This window comes from Mustela nigripes, chromosome 15 (genome assembly GCF_022355385.1).
Source record: "Mustela nigripes isolate SB6536 chromosome 15, MUSNIG.SB6536, whole genome shotgun sequence".
NCBI classification, from domain to species: domain Eukaryota; kingdom Metazoa; phylum Chordata; class Mammalia; order Carnivora; family Mustelidae; genus Mustela; species Mustela nigripes.
The window spans coordinates 28,865,861-28,887,186 of NC_081571.1; the positions used below are offsets into that span (position 1 = coordinate 28,865,861).

The 21,326-nt window shown below is 36.3% G+C and overlaps 1 protein-coding gene across 1 annotated transcript in view; it reads left to right on the forward strand.

Moving 5' to 3' along the window:
• Positions 1-20,460, forward strand: part of NUFIP1 (nuclear FMR1 interacting protein 1) — a 46,041-nt gene extending 25,581 nt beyond the window's left edge. The window contains exons 7-10 of the mRNA XM_059378357.1: positions 1,105-1,298; positions 10,574-10,690; positions 18,318-18,535; positions 20,153-20,460. Coding sequence (XP_059234340.1) covers positions 1,105-1,298; positions 10,574-10,690; positions 18,318-18,535; positions 20,153-20,269 — 646 coding nt within the window. The 3' untranslated portion in view covers positions 20,270-20,460. The remainder of the gene's footprint in view (positions 1-1,104; positions 1,299-10,573; positions 10,691-18,317; positions 18,536-20,152) is intronic.
• Positions 20,461-21,326: the final 866 nt, after the last annotated feature.

A 21,326-nucleotide genomic window follows, 5' to 3' on the forward strand; every position in this document is an offset into this window, starting at 1 on the left:
GGAGTTTATACATGATTTTTGGAATGAGACTGTGTAAGGATTATGGTGACCCTAAAAAAATTAAGAATCTTTGGATTGCAGAAATATTAACCAAATATGTTAGTTTAGAAAATTATTTAGAAATTGTTGTGATAATAACTACCATTTATTAAGAGCTCAGTGTGGCACTTTATTATTAGTTCTATGTCTCTTTGATTCCCTTCTACAAGTGGGGGAGTAAACAAATGCAGGGATATTAATATTGTCCAAGAGGCACAGTTAGTAGGTGGCAAATTGGGATTTGAATCCAGATTTCAAATTTCTGTATTCCTAACTGCAGCCTGCATTATTAATGAAAAAAAAAAAAAGAATTCTGCCAATAAATGATAAATTAGAAAAATCATGTATTTTTGTGAAAACTCAGCCCTACTAAAGGATAACTTGTATTGTTGTCTATTGAAAACATACAGTGAACCTTTTTTTGAAAATTTTTTCCTACACAGTTTACCTTGGAATATGCTCAGGCAAGCATTTGTTTTCCTTCTAAGAGGGGTAATTATAGTTGTTGAGAGGGCACTTGATTTGAAGTAGCTGTGAAATTGTGCTCAGTTTATGATCTTTAAGTTTATCCTCTAAAGAGAAGAGAATAGTAATCTGTCTAACCTACTTTCAAAGAGTTGTCATGAAGATCAAACAAGGCAGCATATTTGTAAATGTGTCAGAAACTTTTAAGACTCCTGGAGAATGAATAGACAAGAGTTACCACTCTTTCAAAGCTAAGAAATACTTTCATGTACAATCAAAATGAAAGAAATTTGCCAGTTAAATTGACCTGCTGTTGATCATACAACATAGACCATTTTCAGAGGGGTTAGAATATGGGAGGACATACGCATCTCAGAATTGATAAAGGATAGTATATTGTGGTATGTTATTTTAGAGGTCTGCCATAAAATTCCTTGTCTTTGGAAGCTGTTGAGTTTATTTATTTTGATTTCTTTAATGTACTAGGCTACAAATAATTGATAAGGCAGCTAAGTTTCTTTTGCATTCAGTACTCTCCTTTAGATTTCTCTTGAGAGGTCAGTGCCTTTTATATATAGAATTGCATTTTTCTCACTCCAGCAAGATGAAGGGGATGTCCAGACATTCACAGATGGCAAAGATTAGAAGTCCTCACAGGCATCACAAATGGAAAAATGACCACGTTGGACAGAAAGCAGCCGTTGGATCTGGCAGTTGCTTGGGTGATGCGAAGCCTGAAGATCCACCTGAAGCAAATTCAGACCCTCTGGGTGTTTTGGTAAACACGGATTCTGGTAAGCTGAAAGGAAAGTAGTGTGTTTATAAGTGTATAGACCGTGATGCTGAAGTTGATGCTTCACGGCATTGTTTGTGGAGAATTTAATGGCAAGTATGTAAAAAAAAAAAAAAAAAAAAAAAAGACTGATGCTTTTGTTTTTGTTTGTAGTAGGAGTGTCTTGTTAAAACCCTCATTTCTGAATCTTGGGGAGTAGGTGCATGAGGCAGGCAGGATGTAGAAGAAAGATGATATTTATTGGATAATTTTCATAGTATTGTGTAATCTTTGAAATGTTCTTAAGATTGTTCTGTATGGGGGCGCATGGGTGACTCAGTCGGTTAAGTGTCCAACTCTTGATTTTTGGCTCAGGTCATGATCTCAAGGTCATCAGATGGAGCCCCATGTCAGGGTTAGTGCTCAGAGGGGACTGTGCTTGGGATTTTCTCTTTCTCCCTCTGGCGCCCCCCAAGCCCCTGCACCATACTCTCACTCTCCAAAATAAATCTTTGGGGAAAAAAAAATTGTTTTGAATGTTTTGATGCTGTAGATTCAGAGTTGCTTAATTATCTTAATTTTTCCCCACCTACGAGGTGGCTAATTTCAGTGGAAGCCAGTACTGTTTATGCTGCTGAGCATGAATATGATCTCCTTGAGTAAATAATATTATTTCATTGTTTTTGATACTATTCTTCCTTAGCGTGTAGAATATCTTTATATTAGCTTTGAATTCCCTTACTCTTGCTTAATAAATTGAGAAATTAAAGGACCAGAATGCTGCTACCCACACAGAGATATCATCCAGAGGCTCCATTTTCCCTTCTAAAAAATGAAAATATAGGGGTACCTGGGTGGCTCAGTGGGTTAAGGCTCCTGCCTTCAGCTCAGGTCATGATCTCAGGGTCCTGGGATCAAGCCCCACGTTGGGCTTTTTGCTCAGCGGGGAGCTTGCTTCCCCCTTTCTCTCTGCCTGCATCTTTGCCTACTTGTGATCTCTATCTGTCAAATAAATAAATAAAATCTTTAAAAAAAAAAGTAAAATAAAATAAAAAATGAAAATGTAAATGTAAATATTTCTACCACCTTTCCTTCCAATATCATCATGAAGCTTTATCTTATTATATGTATTTTCTCTTCTGCAAAGGAGTAGTATTAGTGAGGGGACTGATACTAGCAGGCACTGTTTAACTCGGAAAACAATGGCTTCTGTGATAAACACATGGCAAATATTTAAACTTGTGGTTGGCAAGAAATGGAATAACTAATTCAATGACTGAATTAGGATGGAAAAGATCTTAGCATAGGGAGTGTTGGGCTAAGAATAATATATAATTTAGTTAGAATAATAATAATTATTTTAACACCAGCCAACACTTACTGAGTAAGGTACTTACAGTGCTCTACATGCTTTATACTTGTTAACTCTTTTCCTTTTACAATGCATATGTACTGTTGCTACTTGCATTTTAGAACTGAGGAACACAGGTAGGTAATTTACCTTAGCCCAGCTGTTCATTGGCAACAGTGCCAGAGTTTGAATTTAAGAGTCTGATTCCATTAGACACTGTGCTTCTTTTAAATGTGAAATCTGAATTTATCTTAAAAAAAAAAAATAGTGTATAAGCCTAGGATAGTTGTGATGTGGGAGAGAGTTTAGAAAAGGCATCTTTGTATCCTTGCTGATAGCAGGGAAAAGGCAGATGACATTTGGGGCCAGAGCTGAGTTTACTCTTGGGCACTGATTTCTTTCCTTCAGAAGGTGTTAGAACCCACACACTTCTTCAGATTTACAGTGTGTGACCTTGATGATAAAAACCATCTGTATCCAAATACAAGCTTTCATGTCATCAAAATACTTGAAACACAATACAAAGACTACTGTTAAAATTAGTAAGTTACTAATCTGAAAATTATGTAATTCTTCACTTCATGCAATTCTCTAAATGAACATTTAAGGGAGTCTGTAATGTTGAATAGTCTTTATTCTGTTAGCTTTGGTAGATAGGTAATTGTTACCTTTTTCTCTCTCTTTTAATCTCTATACTTAACATGGGCCTTGAACTAATGACCCTGAGATTGAAAGTTGCATGCTCTATGGACTGAGCCAGCCAGGCCCCCTCTGTTTTCCCATTTTTTATTTTTATTTTTTAAAATATTTTATTTATTTTGGGTGAGCATGGTGATGGTATTAAGGAGGGCACGGATTGCATGGAGCACTGGGTGTTATATTCAAACAATCATGGAACACTGCATCAAAAACTAATCTTGTACTGGATGGTGACTAACATAACACACCAAAAAAAGAATTTTTTTTATTTATTTAAGAGAGAGAGGCATAGAGGGAGAGCACAGAGAGAGGGAGTGAGAGGGAGAAGCAGAGAGCCTGATGTGGGGCTCCATCCCAGGACCCTGAGATATGACCTCAGCCAAAGGCAGATGGTTAACTGACTGAACCACCCAGGTGCTCCTGTTTTCTCATTTTTAAAGAAGTATTTCAGTATATGGTAATCTGGTGAAATACCAGCATAAAGATCATTATGTATTTTGCTCTACTTAAGCCTGTATCTAGGTCTTTAGGAGATGCTTTCGATGTGAGAGATAATAGTATCTTTTATTGTCATGGTAGAAAGTGTTTAGTCAGATTCTTTTATGTCCAAGCAGTTGTATGAGAGACCTCAAGTAATTTTGTTTTGGTGTAAATGTGTAAGCCTTTACCTGTACTGAGGGTCAAAGATAGGAATACACCTATATTCAGGGTCAAAGATGATTATGTAAGTCTTGAATATAAAAATCTTACAAGTAAGTTATAAATTCATAATATTATTCATTAAGGAAATAAAAAACCCAATGATTAAGTTAGGATAACTTAATTTTGTAGGAAAGATTTTGTTTAAGTTTATATTATCCTTTATTTGGGATTTCTTCTGGATTATTTACGTTTTCCAAATCAATGTTTAGACCATTGGTTCTTCAACTTTTCACTCCAGGTATAGCTACAAAAATCTGTGTGTACCATTTTTTTCTCATGCCTGAATATTCTCAGCATGTCTGCTCTCTTCATCTCTCAGTCTTACACTTGTTTGGAGGCAGCTTCCTTCTCCCTGGGCCAGGGTGAGCCAACCTTAAGATCAGTTGTGCTCATTATTCGGGTTTTTATTGGTGGGGCACCACTGAAATGATGTGGCCCTGTTTGTGCTCTCGGGTGGTAGTTAGTACTTTTTATCACTAATTTCACTTGTAAAATGAAGATCTCCTGATACCTTACATTTTTTTCCTTTTTTTTGGCTCAGAACCTTATCTAGATAACAGCATTCAAATTTTATTTTATTTGTTTATTTTTAATTTTTAAAAAAGATTTTATTATTTGACAGAGAGAGAGTGCAAGTAGGCAGAGCAGCAGGCAGAGGTGGAGGGAGAAGCAGGCTCCTCACTGAGCAGGGAGCCCAACATGGAGCCTGATCCCAGGACCCTCGGATCATGACCCAAGCCAGCATCACATTTTAAACAAGACAGCAGTTCTTGAGGATCTTTACAGACTTCAGATCATGCTTAGAAAATCAGTATTTTTTGTGCTGGTTGGTAGTATGTGAACTCTCATTACTAGTGCAGGTGCTTTAAACTGGGGATTGATAGTGTTTCAAAGGGAAAGCCTGTCATTTGGAGTCTCCCAATTTATCAGTTTTAAATATGGCCTGTTTTCACCAGATGATCTCAATGGTGCTGTATTTTTTTTTCTTTTTTAGTTCCTTGTGTGTTCTGCTAACTAGTTTCCTCAAGGTGTTATTGTTTTAAATCTTTTTTTTGCTATTTCAATAGTTAGGACCACATTTATTTTGTGGCCGTTGTTTAAATGCATATACAACATGTTTTATGACTTTCCTGACCTGTGGTTTTAATAAGTGTTGTCTGAGCTAGAGGGAGAAGAGCTGGTCAGTAACGGGCGTCAAGTGTCACTGACCGAAGTGCCTCAGCGCCCACAAAATGAAAAAGACGCAATTTGTTAGTCGTTCATTACAGTGTAAATATAGCTGTTGTCATAGAACCCTGGGGGATATTAAGTTAGTTGGGCTTCTGGTGTTTAAAAGGTAAATGTTAAAATAAGAACATAAGCTAGCATATCAGCTGTTAAGAATGCTCATTGTTAATGTTTGTTTTTGAGAGTTGGACACCATTAAAGCAAGGTTTCCATTTTTTCTGGTGACTTTTTCTGCAGAATTGCATTTTCTTTAAGGTACTTAATCTGTCTATAAATCTTCTTGCGGCTAGAGCATGTAATTGTGTTTTGCTTCTTAAAGGCAATAGAAAATAGTAAGGAGATGAACGGGGAAAGACAAGTAAAGAAAGAAGATGTAGGAAGAACCCAGATGAGAGCTTTTACCACTAGTGTTTATACTTACCAAGACTCACAAAGGGAAGGTTTTTGTTTTCCTTTTTTCATTTTAATAGGGATTTACTTGAGGCCCTACATTCTGCTTGTCCATCATTGTAATTCAGAGAAATTTCTCCCTGACTTCAAGAAATTTATAGTCTGGTGATAAATTTTAGATTTATATGTATATATTTGGTCAGAGGGCACATGATATCTGTGTATGAGAGAGAGGTGAGATTTACTTTAGGAGAAGTGTTGCTAGGTATTTTATAATCATTCTAAAGTTTGATTTTATCGTCTTCATTGCTCCTGTCTTTTTACTGGCATGTTTTAGTTTAGAGAGGTGTTTTGGCTGTTTTTGTTAAAAAGTGAGTAAATTTTCTTCAGTATTATTTTGTTAGCCAGTACAGTGCCTTCAACATAATCTTTCCAACTGCTGACAATGCCTATATTCGAACTGCTAGTAGATCCAAGGGACTGTGGGAACAGCCCCCCACCCCCTTTTCAGATGAAACGTCACTATAGGGGATGTTTTGATAGGACCAAAAGGATGATACCTCTTTTCAAAATGTTATTGTGTGTCATGGATTCCTGAAACATAACTGAGGGAGAACGACCTAGGGGAGTACTTGTTCATTTTGTGAACTCCAAACTCTTACCCAGGAGGAGACATTCCAGTACAGTGAACTTTGTGACAGTCCTGGTAGTGAATACACCAAGCATCCATATTGTGGTTTTACCATTTTCCAGTTGAAGAAACCAGAGCCTTTTGGAGAAATGATTGATTGTAGAGCTGGGACAGAGAAAATGCAAAGTGAACCTAGAGGATCTTAGTAGTGCCAGAGGGTTAGAAAGTTCTCAGAAAACAATCGGGATTGTGGGCATGTCAGAAAGATATAGGGACCAACTGGAAAGTGCCTGAATAGCCTAAGTTGGAACAACTTGAGCCACAAAGAAAATAATAATAGATTATAACCCAAAGAATTTAATAAATACCCATGAGTCCATATTGATGTGAATAAGAAATGGGGAAGGAGGGACAGATCTTTCAGAAAAATTCTAATTAATAAATGTAAAAAAAATGAAGGAATTAAAAGTCACCATTAAAACACCACAGTAATAGTTGTTTCAGGCAAAACTCACTGATGAATGGTAAAATTAGTGGCAAAACTTTAAAACGTGGTATTTATGTAGTTTCAAAATATTGCTCACTAAATATTAGTTACTGTGGTAGTTTTTTTTGTTTTATTTTGTTTTGTTTAAAGATTTATTTATTTGATAGAGAGAGCACAAACAGGGGAGTGGCAGGCGGGGTCGGGGAGAGGGAGAAGCAGGCTCCCCTTGGAGCAGAGAGCCCGACATGGGGCTCTATCCCAGGACTCTGGGATCATGACCCGAGCTGAAGGCAGATGCTTAATAACTGAGCCACCCAGGTGCCCCTACTGTGGTGGTTTTAACATGTCTAAATTTCTTTGATATTCATTATTCTAAGAGAGGGGAGCTTAATTCCCTTCCTCTTGAATGTGGGCTAGACTTAATGCATCATTTTTTTTAAAATGAAAGAGAAAAATCGTAACTTAATAACAAAGAAACCAGGCAGACCACCTAAGAGCTCAAGATTAACATCACTCGTAATAAGTCATGTTGATGTGATGGACTCCTGGTATGAGGTGATAGGAAGGACACTACTTAAAATCCGTAGCCTCTGTGCAATCATCAAAAAACCTCAGATGGACCCTAGCTAAGGGCCATTCTTCAATAACCGGTAGTCTTCAAAAGTGTCAAGTTCATTAAAGACAAGGAAATACTGACAGATTGTCACAGATTTAGAGGAGACACAGATAAGGGGTCATGATGATTAAATATATAATATGATATGATGGATTGAATCCTGAAGCAAGAAAAGGGTATTAGTGGAAAAACTAGTGAAATCGCAGTATAGTCTGTAGTTTCGGTAGTGTTCTACCAGCGTTAATTTGGTAGCTATGATAATGTGCCATGAGTATGTAAGGGAGGGGAAGCTATATAGTAGGGTGTATGGAAGTTCTCTATACTATCTCTGCAACATTCGTGTAAATCTAAAATTGTTTCACATACAAAGTTTTTTTAAAAAAGGGAAGGCAGGAAAAGGGGCTATATGTAGGCCTATTAACGCCTTGCCCCCCGCTTCTTGAGCTGAATTGTGAGGAAACACTTTTCCTGGAGGAGAGTGATTCCTCCAGGGTTTATTTTCCTATGTTTTTCTATTACTTTTTTTTTTTTTTTTTTTTTTTTAGTTTCTCCTTTATTTTATTTTCTATTATATTCTGACTATAAAAACAAAAAACTGGAGAACATTAAAAAAAAAATCTACTATCTTACAGAGATAGCCACTGCTCACATTTTGTTTTATATCCTTTTAATATTTTTTATATCACTGGTGTATGATTTTTAAAAATAAAAATGGAATCATTTTATTAATGAAAAGAAAGAAAGGAAGAAAATGGGCTTTGAATCCAGACAGAATTAGGTTTGTGTTGTGGCTCCACCTTTTCCTAGCCCTATCGTCGTGTGCCAGTTAGACTTTTTTGAATACGTCTTTACTACGTCTTTACTCATTCCCGCAAGTTTGTTCTTCAAATATTTGTTCAGCGCTTAACGTACTGTTCTAGGCTCTGAAGATACAGTACTGAACAAAGCCAAATTCTTTCCCTCCTGTAGCTCGTACTTGTTCACATCTAAGTACAACAGATAGTTGTTTAGAGTTTGCTATAACAGGGAACAGAGAAATGGAACCACAGCTGGAAGAAGATATTTGTTAGCATTATTACTGACCGTAGGACATTTTGGGAGGATGGCTTCATCTTAATAAAAGGACCTTAAGTATCTGTAGGAGCTCTTCCAGCCCAAAAGTTAAGAACTGGGATTTGGGACAAACCGTAAGAGACTCTGAATCTCACAAAACAAACTGAGGGTTGCTGAGGGGAGGGGGTTAGGGAGAGGGTGGTTGGATTATGGACATTGGGGAGGGTATGGGCTATGGTGAGCACTGTGAAGTGTGTAAACCTGGCGATTGGCGATTCACACACCTGTACCCTTGGGGCTAATAATACATTATATGTTAATTAAAAAAATAAATTAAAAAAAAAAAGAAATGGGATTTGGAGCCCAAATTTTGCTATTACAGGGAACAGAGAAATGGAACTGTAGGTAGAAGAAAGGGCATTTATTAGCATTATTATTAATCATAGAGACATTTTGGTAGGATGGCTTCGTTTTAATAAGGAGGATTTTATGTATCTATAGGAGAGATTCTAGCCCATTAGTTAAGAATTGGGATTTGGAGTCAGATAGCCCAGATTTAACTTTGATCCAACTGTTGTATAATTTTGTTACCTGAAGGAAAAATTACTCAGATTCTCTGAATTTTGGTTTTCTCATCTGTAATTAATAGTGAAAATTATAACCTCCTAAGGATTAATACAAACTCATACTTTTAAAGAGCGTTATAGTCAACTGTATTGTGCTTTTTAGTATCTCTCTTGGGGTCTTAGATGAAAATAACAGTGGGGCTTATTATCTTACAGTGAGTTGAATAGTCTCTATATTAATATTGTTATAGATTTGTTTAGTCCACTAATAATTTGTATGTAGAACTGCATTATTTTTCTTTCCCCTTATTAATTCAGGAGGAAAGATCATAAGCTTAAAATTGACAAGCAGCAGTTTTCAGAAGGCATGGCGCAGGGTAATATGGATGGGTGGAGAGAGGAGAGGGGATTTAATATCATCCACCAGTAGGTTGTAGTTCCTTATTCACATAGAAGTATACCCCCATTCCTACTGACCTGTTTGTTTTCCTCTAGACTGACTTGGTGAATACTAAATGCTGCCTTGAAATGTTTCATATTGGATGTGGGTTGAGCTGGTACATTACATAGACAGGTTACTTCCTGTCTTCATTCTTCAGTCAGGCTTTTTATTTTTTTATTGGTTGTTTAGACTAGATTTAATACATTTTTAGAGCTGCCAAAAACAAATGTAATAAATGGTTGCCTGAGGCTACAACTAGGCTCACTGGGCTATGATCAAACTCTGCCTTTGGCAGGCTCTTTGATACTTACTAAATTCTCTGGCTTGGCTTGTTTACTTAAATTCTTAGAAGTTCTAAATATAAACTTTGGGTGAATTCATTGCAGTATACCTCTTTGAGTAAGCCTTTATATATGGAATGGTTTAAATATTATTTGTGCTCTCAAAGCTAGTCTTAAAAACAAAAAAGGTAGGGTGCCCGGGTGGCTCAGTCAGCTAAGTGTCTACCTTTGGCTCAGGTCATGATCCCAGGGGCCTGGGATGGAGTCCCATGTCAGCTTCCCTGCTCCACAGAGATTCTGCTTCTCCCTCTGGCCCTCCTCCCATTTGTTCTTCCAATCTTTCTCTCTTTTTCTTTCAAATAAAATAAAATAAAACCCAAAAAGGTACTTATATTATTTATCCCTAAATCTAATTTTTATAGCCAGTCATTCTAATCCAGTGAAATTAAATGAATTTCTGGCCTTGGCCTTCCTACTACTTTAATAAAATTAATTAATGGTACAATAGCCTAAATAAAATAAAATTAATTAGTAGCAAAAACTGTATAATTAATTTAGAGAAGGCCCAAATTTCATAACCTGTGAAGCATGGTAAGTAACTTAGCTGTGATATAGCTGCCACTGGCCTTCTGTCTTCTCTTTGGGGCAAGTAGCTTCTCTGACCACAATGGTTTAAACCAAGGGAAAATGTCCAGGTTTCCTGAATTTTGTTTTGGGGGAAGGTTAAGGAAATGATCAGAAATGACTTTCTTTTCACTAATGTATGAACCAGTGGGGAATCTATCAGCTTTCTTTGCTCTGGTGGTAGATGTGTTTGGTATACTGTTTTACTTCTTTCCCATTCTGTTTCAGAGTCTGATAAAGAGGAGAAACCGCAAAGCACTGTTATACCCAAGGAAGTGACACCAGCCCTGTGCTCACTTATGAGCAGTTATGGCAATCTCTCAGGGTCAGACAGTGAGCCAGAAGGTAAGTCATGGGCTCAGTTGTTACAGGTGGGTTTGTTTTGTTTTGTTGCTTTTTGAATTTGGTGTATACTCTGCGCCAGTAGCATCCTTTCAGGTGTGTCTTTCTGAGGACAAGATGTTTTAAGCATATTCTTTATTTCATCTTCACATTTTTCATTTGGTGTTAGCATGGGATAAAGGAAAACTTGAGAAATGAGGAAATGTATTGCTAGTCTGGGAGAAAAAGGCAAAAATAATATGACAGGATAGGAAGGGGAAGAAATAATGTTTCACTAATGGAGTCAAAGAAAATTCTAAAAGATACAGCAAAGAAAGTTAATTTCCTCTGTTTACTCTCAAGAGCCCTTGTCTTAACATATTTAGAGCACCTTTGGTCGGTGAAAAGAGGTCCTTTGTAAAAAAGTGAATGACAGAATTCCTTACATGTATGTAGAGCATTTTTTTTTATGGAGCACATTTACATAAATTACCTCATTTGGAGAACATAGTAACTCTATTCTTGTGTCAAATTAGCCTGTGTGTTTTAAAGACTGGATGAAACGGAATCCTTTCAAGGTTCTTTCTAAGTAATTGGTGATGTACAGTACAGGATATATGTCTAACCTTTAGAAATGACAACAAACCAGCTTAATCTAGCATCTTTTCTTAGAGTTACTTCAAAGTTGTATGTTGTTGATTTGTTGTAGCATGGCAATGCTAAACCCACGGTTCATATAAATAATCAGCATATGTTTAGTGAATAAGTCTTGCCCTTCTGTTGTGGAAACTTGGCTCTGCACAGTAAGTTTATTTGGGCTTTACCACCTATGAGAGAATTCACGTGTCTGTCTCTGCACTAGATGTGTACTGAAGATAAAGAATACAGGGTCTACAGGTGAGTGTGTAGAAGGAAGGGAAGATTTTAATGTAATTGGATGACGATGGTGGCACTTTTAATGTTAATGAAGCTAGAGATAATCACTGTATAGTTGGAAGATGTTGAAGGAGAACAATTGGCATTTACTGTGAAGGATAATGTTTAGATATATCTGTAACATAGGGATTTTTTTCTTCTTTTTTAATGGATCATGGTTTACTATGGTAGCTGTTTAAAAGCTACTTGAATTTTGAAATATAAACTACTTTGGTTTTATCAGGTATTTCTTAACAGATGGTTGCCTCTTCTTGTTTTTATTTTGATTTTAAGTATAACAGTATTTATTTCTTTACTCTTGTTTCCAGTACACTGATAGAAGATGGAGTTATTCTTTAAACACATATTACATTTCCTGCTTATCGTGTGTTTTTATGACAGGTGATAGCAATGAAAGCTGGTACCACATTACTGAATCTTATAAAAACAAGCCACACTAATGCTCTTGCTCTCTCTCCCAAGATAAAACATTTAATACTTTCATTCTCATGTCTTTTTTTGCATATGCACAAGCAGACAAACGGGGGAGTGGTAGGGAGAGGGAGAAGCAGGCTCCCTGCTGAGCAAGGAGTGCCTGAGGGACTTAATCCCAGGACCCTGGGATCATGACCTCAGCTGAAGGCAGATGCTTAACCGACTGAGCCACCCAGGAGCTGCCACCATTTTTAAATTAGAAGAAAGGAAGGAAACTGGGAGGGATCTTTTGAGGTCACTCTTTCATTTGTAGAAACTTCTGCTTAAAGAAGATAAGTTTACAAAGCTAGTATGTGAGAGAGCTGATAGAAAGCCTAGGTTTAGGGACTTAAAAATCTGAAAAAAGCCAGCTGTATTGCCTTTCATTGTAGTCATTCTCTTTGTTGTATTTAGTGTCTTACTGCACAGAAATGCATAGCTTTATCTTATAGATAAGAGAAGGTATTTATCTATTAAAAGATACATTTTATCTTACATGAATTTATTTTTACTAATTGTCTACAATGTCCTGCCTGAAGGAAAAACCCCTTGCTTATATTCCTAAGGCTTCAGAATTATTATATGTAGTTTGAATTCAGCTTTATTAAGCCATCCAGGTCACCAGCAAGTTTCCAACTTCCATTGTAAGTTCTGGGCTATGGGATAGGATATCGACACATAGGGACTTTGGAAGAAATAAACCAAAGAAATAAAGTGGGCTTTTCTGAACCATGAAATAGCATCTAGAAGGCTGCTTATTTAAGTGGATTCTAAATGGAGAGGAGCAGTTTGATTCCTCACAGATTTTTAACAATTGGATCATCATAGTTATAATCTGTCTTGACTTGGGAATCGATACAAAGGTATATAGAGTATCTTAAATGTGACCATTGCTGTTCCAGAATGAGTTTTAAACAAGGAAGGGGTCCCTCAAGAAAGACTGAAGGAAAACAAGAGGCTGTGCTTGGCTCTGGGGACATCAGAATCATTAAGATCATTAAGTTATACGTAACTTTTATACGTAACATATAAAAGAAAATTTCAGTGAGTGATATTTCCAAATGGGTTAGTTTGATATCTGTTCTGGATTTTGCATGTTAGTTTTTTGTTTTTGTTTTGCCATGTTAGAAGTTAAGCACAGTTTTGTAGCTCTCCAAATTTTTTTTTCTCAAACTGGTGTGGGCTAGGACTGGGTGTCCTCCAAATTGAAAACTCTTTTTTTTTTTTAAATTAACATATAATTTATTATTAGCCCCAGGGGTACAGGTCTGTGAATCGTCAGGCTTACACACTTCACAGCACTCATTATAGCACATACCCTCCCCAGTGTCCATAACCCAACCACCCTCTCCCTCCCTCTCTACCCCTGGCAACCCTCAGTTTGTTTTGTGAGATTAAAAGTCTCTTATGGTTTGTCTCCCTCCCAATCCCATCTTGTATCATTTTGAAAACTCATTTTAAAAAGCCACAAACCAAAAGATGTGATTTATAGATTTGAAAAAATTCATTGGTTATATTTTAAGTTTATTTGGATTGATAAATATTACATTAAAATATGATTCTAAGCTGGGAAATGTTGTGAGCCTCAAGAAAAATATAGAGTCTCAGTTCCTCATTCCTTAGCAGAAAATTGACAGTGTACGCTCTGATTCTTTTGACTTTTGTATTCCTGGATTGGAGGATCAATACTTTTCTTTCTTTTCTTTTCTTTCTTTCTTTTCCTTTTTCTTTTTTTTTTTTAAGATTTTACTTATTTATCTGAGAGAAAGAGAGAAACTATGAGCAGGGGAGGGGCAGAGGGAGGATCAGACTCCCCACTGGTGTTCCATCCCAGGACTCCAGGTTCATGACCTGAGCCGAAGGCAGACGTTTAACCAGCTAAGCCTCCCAGGCGCCCAGAAGATTAATGCTTGAAGGGGAAGGAAATAATAGAGAGTAGTACCCTGGCTTTTCTTTTTGCCTTTTGCTACTGTTCGCATAGTTTTGAACTCTATAAACCACTTTGAATTCTTTGCTCCTTTCTTATATGGTTACATTTCTCTAATTATTTTTCTTTTTTCCATCATTTTGAAGGCATATCAAAACTGTGGTCATCACAACAAATTCTTTTTTTCTTTCTTTCTTTTTTTTTTTCTTTTCTTGGATATAGAGAGCATGCACACGCATATGCACTCTAGTGGGTTGGAGGGGGAGAGAGGATCTCAGGTAGGCTCCATGCTCAGCTTAGAGCCCAGCATGGGGACTCAATCTCATTAACAACGCTGAAATCATGACCTGAGCTGAAATCAAGAATTGGATGCTTGGGGTGCCTGGGTGGCTCAGTGGATTAAAGCCTCTGCTTTCAGCTCAGGTCATGATCCCAGGGTCTTGGGATCAAGCCCCACATCGGGCTCTCTGCTCAGCAGGGAGCCTGCTTCCCCCTCTCTTTCTTCCTGCCTCTCTGCCTACTTGTGATCTCTGTCTGTCAAATAAATAAATAAAATCTTAAAAAAAAAAAAAAGTTGGATGCTTAACCAACTGAGCCACCCAGGTGCCCTGTCATAGCAAATTCTTACATAGTGCTTATTCTGTGTCAGGCCCTGTTTTATGTGCTTGACTCATCTAAGTATTATAATAACCTCATGAAGTAGGTGCCATTATTTATGAGGATATTTAGGTAGAGATAAGTAACTTGCTCCAAGATCACAACTGGTATGTGATGGAACTAGAATTTGAAGTTTGGGACCAGGGTTTGTGCTTAAAATACTTACCCTGTATTTCCCTTCTAATGCAATTAACACTTGGGTGTAAAGGTTTTGAGGGATATGATTAGACTCCTACACTTTTGTTCAGGCATTTGAACTGAGTCTCCCAACTTCTAGAATCGAACTCTTTATATCACATCAGCTTGTCAAAAATACAGAATAACCATTTTGGGGGTGAGGGGAGGGGATCCTTAAAACTTGTGAGTTTTCAACTAATCATATGGTTTTTCTTTTTTATTTTGTTAGTATGTGAAATGCATTGATTGATTTCAAGTATCAAACCAGTCTTGTATTCTTGGAATAAAATCTACTTAGTCACAATTATTACCTTTTTAATACATTACTGGATTTGATTTACTAATAATTTATTCCATGTTCATAAAGGATTATTAGTTTGTGTTTCTCTTTTCTTGTAATGACTTTGTCTGGATTTGGTATGAGTAGGGATCTGTTTCCTTCTCCACTTCTTTTAAGGGTCTGTGTAGGATTGCTACCATTTTTTCGTGTTTGTGGAATTCAATAGTGGAGTCATTTACCTGGCATTTTTGGGGGAGGGTAGATTTTAAATTATGAATTAAATTTCTTAGTAGGTATAGGACTATTTAGATTTTCTGTTTTTTCTTGTTCAGCTTTGGTAATTTGTGTTTTTCAAAAAAATTTGTTTCATCTAAGATGTCAAATTCATTGGCATACAGTTACTTAAAGATATTTTCTTGTGCTATCTGTTGGATCTATAATGATGTTTTCTCTTTGATTCCTCATATTATTAAATGGTATTTAAAAATTTTTTTTCTTGATCAGTCTTGCTAGCTGTTTGTTAATTTTATTAATCTTTTCAGAGTATACCAACTTCTGGCTTTATTGATTTTTCTCTATTGGCTGTTTCTTTTTTTTTGGAAAATTTTATTTATTTATTTGACAGAGAGAAAGCAAGAGAGGGAACACGAGCAGGGGAAGTGGGAGAGGGAGAAGCAGGCTCCCTGCTGAGCAGAGCAGGGATCCAGATGTAGGTAGGGCTCAATCCCAGGACCTTGGGATCGTGATCTAAGCCAAAGGCACGTGTCCAGCAACTGAGCCATCCAGGTGCCCTTCTTTTGGTTGTTTCTAATTCATTGATTTTCACTTTGTTATTTATTCCCTTCTCACTCTCTGCCTTCTGTAGTGGAAGTTCAGATAATTGATTTTAGGCTTTTCTTCATTTCTTTTTAATTTTTTTTTAAACATGTTTTGTGTTTTAGATTTTTTTTTTTTAAAGAGCTTACTTACTTATTTGACAGAGAGAGAGATCACAAGTAGGCAGAGAGGCAGGCAGTGAGAGAGGGGGAAGCAGGCTCCCTGCTAAGCAGAGAGCCTGATGTGGGGCTTGATCCCAGGACCCTGAGATCATGACCTGAGCCAAAGGCAGAGGCTCAAACCACTCAGACACCCAGGTGCCCCTCTTTTTAATTTTTTTAAGTTTTTAATTCTTTTCTTTTTTTCTTCATTTCTTTCTTTCTTTCTTTCTCTTTTTCTTTTTTTTTTTTTAAGATTTTATTTATTTATTTGACAGAGAGATATCGCACGTAGGTAGAGAGAGAGAGGAGGAAGCAGGCTCCCCGCCAAGCAGAGAGCCCAATGCAGGACTTGGTCCCAGGATCCTGGGATCATGACCTGAGCCGAAGGCAGAGGCCCACCCACTGAGCCACCCAGGCGCCCTTTTTCTTCATTTCTAATAAAAGCAACCAAAGTTATAAATTTGCCTCCATGCATTGCTTTAGCTGCATCCTACAAATTGTTATGTTTTCATTTTTATTGTTTAAAAATGTTTTCTAGGGGCGCTTGGGTGGCTCAGTGAGTTAAAGCCTCTGCCTTCGGCTCAGGTCATGATCCCGGGGTCCTGGGATCGAGCCCCTCATTGGGCTCTCTGCTCAGCAGGGAGTCTGCTTCCCTTCCTCTCTCTCTGCCTGCCTCTCTGCCTACTTGCGGTCTCTGTCAAATAAATAATAAATAAAACCTTTAAAATAAATAAAAATAATAAAAATGTTTTCTAATGTCTCTTGTGGTTTGTTCTTTAACATGTGGGTTAGTTAGATGTGTGCTGTATAGTTTCCAGAGATTTGGTGGTTTTCTAGATAGTTTTCTGTTAATGATTTTACTTTAATTCTGTTTTGGTCAGAGGGCACATTTGCACACTTACAATTTTTTTTCCAGTTCATTGAGACTTGTTTTGTAGCCTAACACAAATGAATGTTCATGTGAACCTGACAAAAATATGTATTGGGTTGAATGTTTGTCAGTTTGAGTTCTTAGCCATACTCAGGTCTTCTCTATCCTTGCTCATTTTTTGTTTAATTTTCTTCATTTACTGAGAGCAGTGTTAAAAGTCTCCAACCTTAATAATGGATTTGTTTGTTTCTTGTTTCAGCTCTGTGGGCTTTTGCTACATGTATAGTGAAATGCTGTTATTAGGTGTTACTGTTTTGCTTTCTTGATGAGTTGATTTCTTTATCGTTATGAAGTGCCCTTCTTTGTCCCTGGTTATAGTCCTGTTCTGAAGTCTCCTTTGTCTGATATTGATAAAACCAATCCAGCCTTTTTATAATTGGTGTATGTATGGAATTTTCTTTCCTCCTTTTACTTTTAGTCTGTGACTGGTCGCAGGCAGTCCTTGCTTTGTACTTCCTTGGTAACTGAGATTTAATCTCAGTTCTGTTTGTGAAAGCAAGAACTACCTACAATTTAAAGTTGGTTTCTTGTAGACATGACATAGTTGATCTTGTTGTTCTCTACCACCCCTCTCCACTCTGACCAATCACTCTTTTAAGTGGGATGTTTAAACTGTTTAAACATATTGTAATTATTAATATGGCTTGTTTCTTTTTGTCACACCTTTTGTTCTATTTTCCTTCTTTTCCTGCCTTTGGATTTATGCTGCCTAACTATTAGGACAGTGCAAACATAGGTTTATTTGTTGACCTCTTTATTTTACTTTTTAGGAGTTGGTCTATCTAGAGTTTATAGATATCCAACTAACAATATACTTTCAATGATGTTATACCACTTCATATAGGATTTAAGAATTTTATAGCAATATACATACATTCTCCTCTTCCATTCCTTTGTGCTGTTGTTATCAGGTTTTCCTGCAGATGTTATGAATCCTACATGCACTGTTAACTATTTTTGCTTAGAATAGTCAGTTATCTTTAAAACCTTTTTTAAACCAGAAAAAAAGGTCTTTTCTGTTTATCTACATATTGATGATTTCTGATGCTCTTCATTCCTTTGTTTCTGTCTGGTATTATTTCCTTCATAGAGATCACTTTCTGTAACTCTTTATGGTAATCTTTTCAGTTCTTGGCAGTTATATTTCTGATTTGAAAAATATGGTACTACATTGAAAATGCCTAGTTTTTATTAATAAGTAGCCAGTATTATGGCTGCTGGGGAGAGTATTATGGCTTTTTTGGTTATTTTGTAAGTTTACCTTTTTTTTGGGGGGGGGGTTAATCTTTGTATTTGATTTTCATTACTTTCAGAAGCTCCCATTAAGACTGAAGCGGACATTCTGGTGGCCGATGAGGTTCTTCATAGCAATACTCCTAAGAGACCCAGTCCCAGTGCTAAAGAGACTGCTAGGAAGTATGAGAGCCCAAAGAAAAGTTTTAAAAAGACAAAACCTAAGAGGAAAAAAGATTATCACAACTACCAAACATTATTTGAACCACGGACACACCATCCATATCTCTTGGAAATGGTAAATGATTTTTCTTTACATTCTAATCTTTGTGCTCTTCTCAAATGATAAAGATAGAGCCACTAGGTTTCCTCATGGGTTCATGCATGCATGTTTTTAAAGTTTACCAGGGACATTTGCTCCTTGAAGACTCCATTAGTGTATTTTGAAGCTGCATTTGGAGTACAGCTGATATTCAGTAAATGTGAAATAGTATACTTTTCAAAACTGCTTAAAATAAAAGGATCTGTAGAGTTAACTGATTGGTAAGGAAATATGTATTGAGGTGTACTGACATTTTTAAAGTTTCTCTTGAAATCACAACTAAACACAAAGGCAGACTGAAGGGAGAAGGAGTTTTTTTATGTGTTTATTTTGTGCATTATTGGCTTTATTCTTAGTGTGATGTGCTGAAAAATCTATTTCTTCAAATTTTAAAAGAAGCAGCAGCACATCTTTTGATTCTAAGTAATGGACATGAAGTCGTTCAAAGGTCTAGTTCTTTTGTGCTAGAAGTAATAGAAAATATTCCAAAATTTTTACTAGAGTTGTAGAACTATTGACAATGTGTGAAAGTTGTTTTTGCCCTGTCAGCTAAGTGTTTCTGCTGTAGCTGAACTGTTCTGTGGCTACACTCTTTGAGGTATTACATGTAGACACAGTTGCTTCTTATTTAAATTGATCTGGAATGGACTATCTATTTTGTAAATTTCAGTGCTTCTATAAAGTAAATAGCATTTTTATTTTATTTTATTTTATTTTTTTAAAGATTTTATTTATTTATTTGACAAATAGAGATCACAAGTAGGCAGAGAGGCAGGCAGAGAGAGAGAGAGAGAGGGAAGCAGGCTCCCTGCTGAGCAGAGAGCCCGACGTGGGGCTCGATCCCAGGACCCTGAAATCATGACTTGAGCCGAAGGCAGTGGCTTAACCCACTGAGCCACCCAGGCACCCCGTAAATTGCATTTTTAAAATACCTCCTAAGTTTTAAATTAAATCTTCTGTTCACTAGATGTTCATTCCTTTGTGAGGTCTCTCTATTGCACTAATGACATCAGGAGATGAATTGAGTGATCTTATCCTTTTTGACAAATCAGATGATTCCTTGGTTATGTATTTCATCTAAATATGGGGGATTTTTATATTTCCATTACAATAAGCACAAAAGTGAAAAGTTACAAAAGCCCAGGAATGTTGGGATTTTTTTTACTGCTGCTTTCATCATTACTATATTTACTGTATCGGCTTATCAGTTTCTATACTGTTTGTAGGTTTGGGTTTAGGAGGATCCTCTTTGACATGATTTGTGGATCAAAGAATTGCAGACGTTTAAACCTGTATTTCCTGTCCTTTGTTACATACTCCCAGAGAGGATGCCCAATGTGAACATTTGTGCCATACAAAAAGCTAGATAATCTTGGTATAAGTTAAAAGTAAATGTTCTTATATTGTTTTTTAGCAAGATAATTTAAATATAATAATCTACTTAAATATATATTACAAATTTATTAAAAATTATGTTGTAAGTATGTAAATATATATATCTTTATTGTTCTGTTCTTCATATAGGGGAGACACATATAGTATTTTAGGATATATTTTATTTACCAGCTAATCGTTTTATTTATTATTTTTTAGCTTTTAGCTCCGGACATCCGACATGAAAGAAATGTGATTTTGCAGTGTGTTCGGTACATCATCAAAAAGGACTTTTTTGGACTTAATACTAATTCTGCAAAAACTGAAGATATATAGGTATCTGATGTTTCAGCACTCATGTGAAATAGCCCCATCTTAAAGTTAGTGGAGGAAAACCTTTTTAAAAAAACAAAACAAAACAAAAAAAAATGGATTAGTAATTAAATTGTAGGCCTCATGGGACGTTATGTTGGATTTTTAAATCTTTCCTTTGAATCTATGCAAATAAATACATAACTGATTTTTAAGACTGTGTTTGTATTGTTGGGGATGTGCATAGTTATTTGCTGGCAGAATTCTGTTATTTATATTTACTTGTATGTATTGCTGTCAGGTAAGGAAGTCTGCTCTGGTGGTTTAGTAGTAAAGAAAAAAGCTTTAAAAATGTTAAATTCAGCTAAGCAAAACTGTAGCTTAGGGAGAGAAGTATATTCATTTTGTTTTTAATGCAGGAGAACAAGAATCATTCCTTAACCATAGCAAGGGAGATTATTTAGAAAATAAACTGTATCAAATTAATATATTCAAAAGGTCTTGAAATTTAAAATTTCCCTGTTTATTTCAAAGGATATTTTGAAATTCACCTATTGGCACTAATTAAATATTTCAAATATTGAATGTTTGGAATATTAATATAGATAAGGCCTTTGAGTATGTTTAGATTCACTGAAAATGCTTGTTTTTGCTATGGTTCAGAATTGGACCTTTTAAATTTCTCTGTTGAAAACTATATAAAGCATGGTACTTAATGAAGCCCATCTAATTTACAGGCAAAACAGTAGTTTGTAAAATAAAGTAAAACCTTAGAACCAGTTTTAAGATTTAATTAAAATTCATCCTATGAGCATATCAATTGAACCCTTTTTGAATAGATCCTTTAATACCAAATATTTTTTTTCCCAGAATTTTTTTAAAATTTTAATTTCTTTTCAGTGTAACAGAGTTCATTCACCCAGTACGCCATGCAATACATGCCCTCCATAATACCCACCACCAGGCTCCCACAACCTCCCACCTCTAACCCCTTCAAAACCCTTAGATTGTTTTTCAGAGTCCATAGTTTCTCATGGTGCATCTCCCCCTCCAATTTCCCTCAACTCCCTTCTCCTCTCCA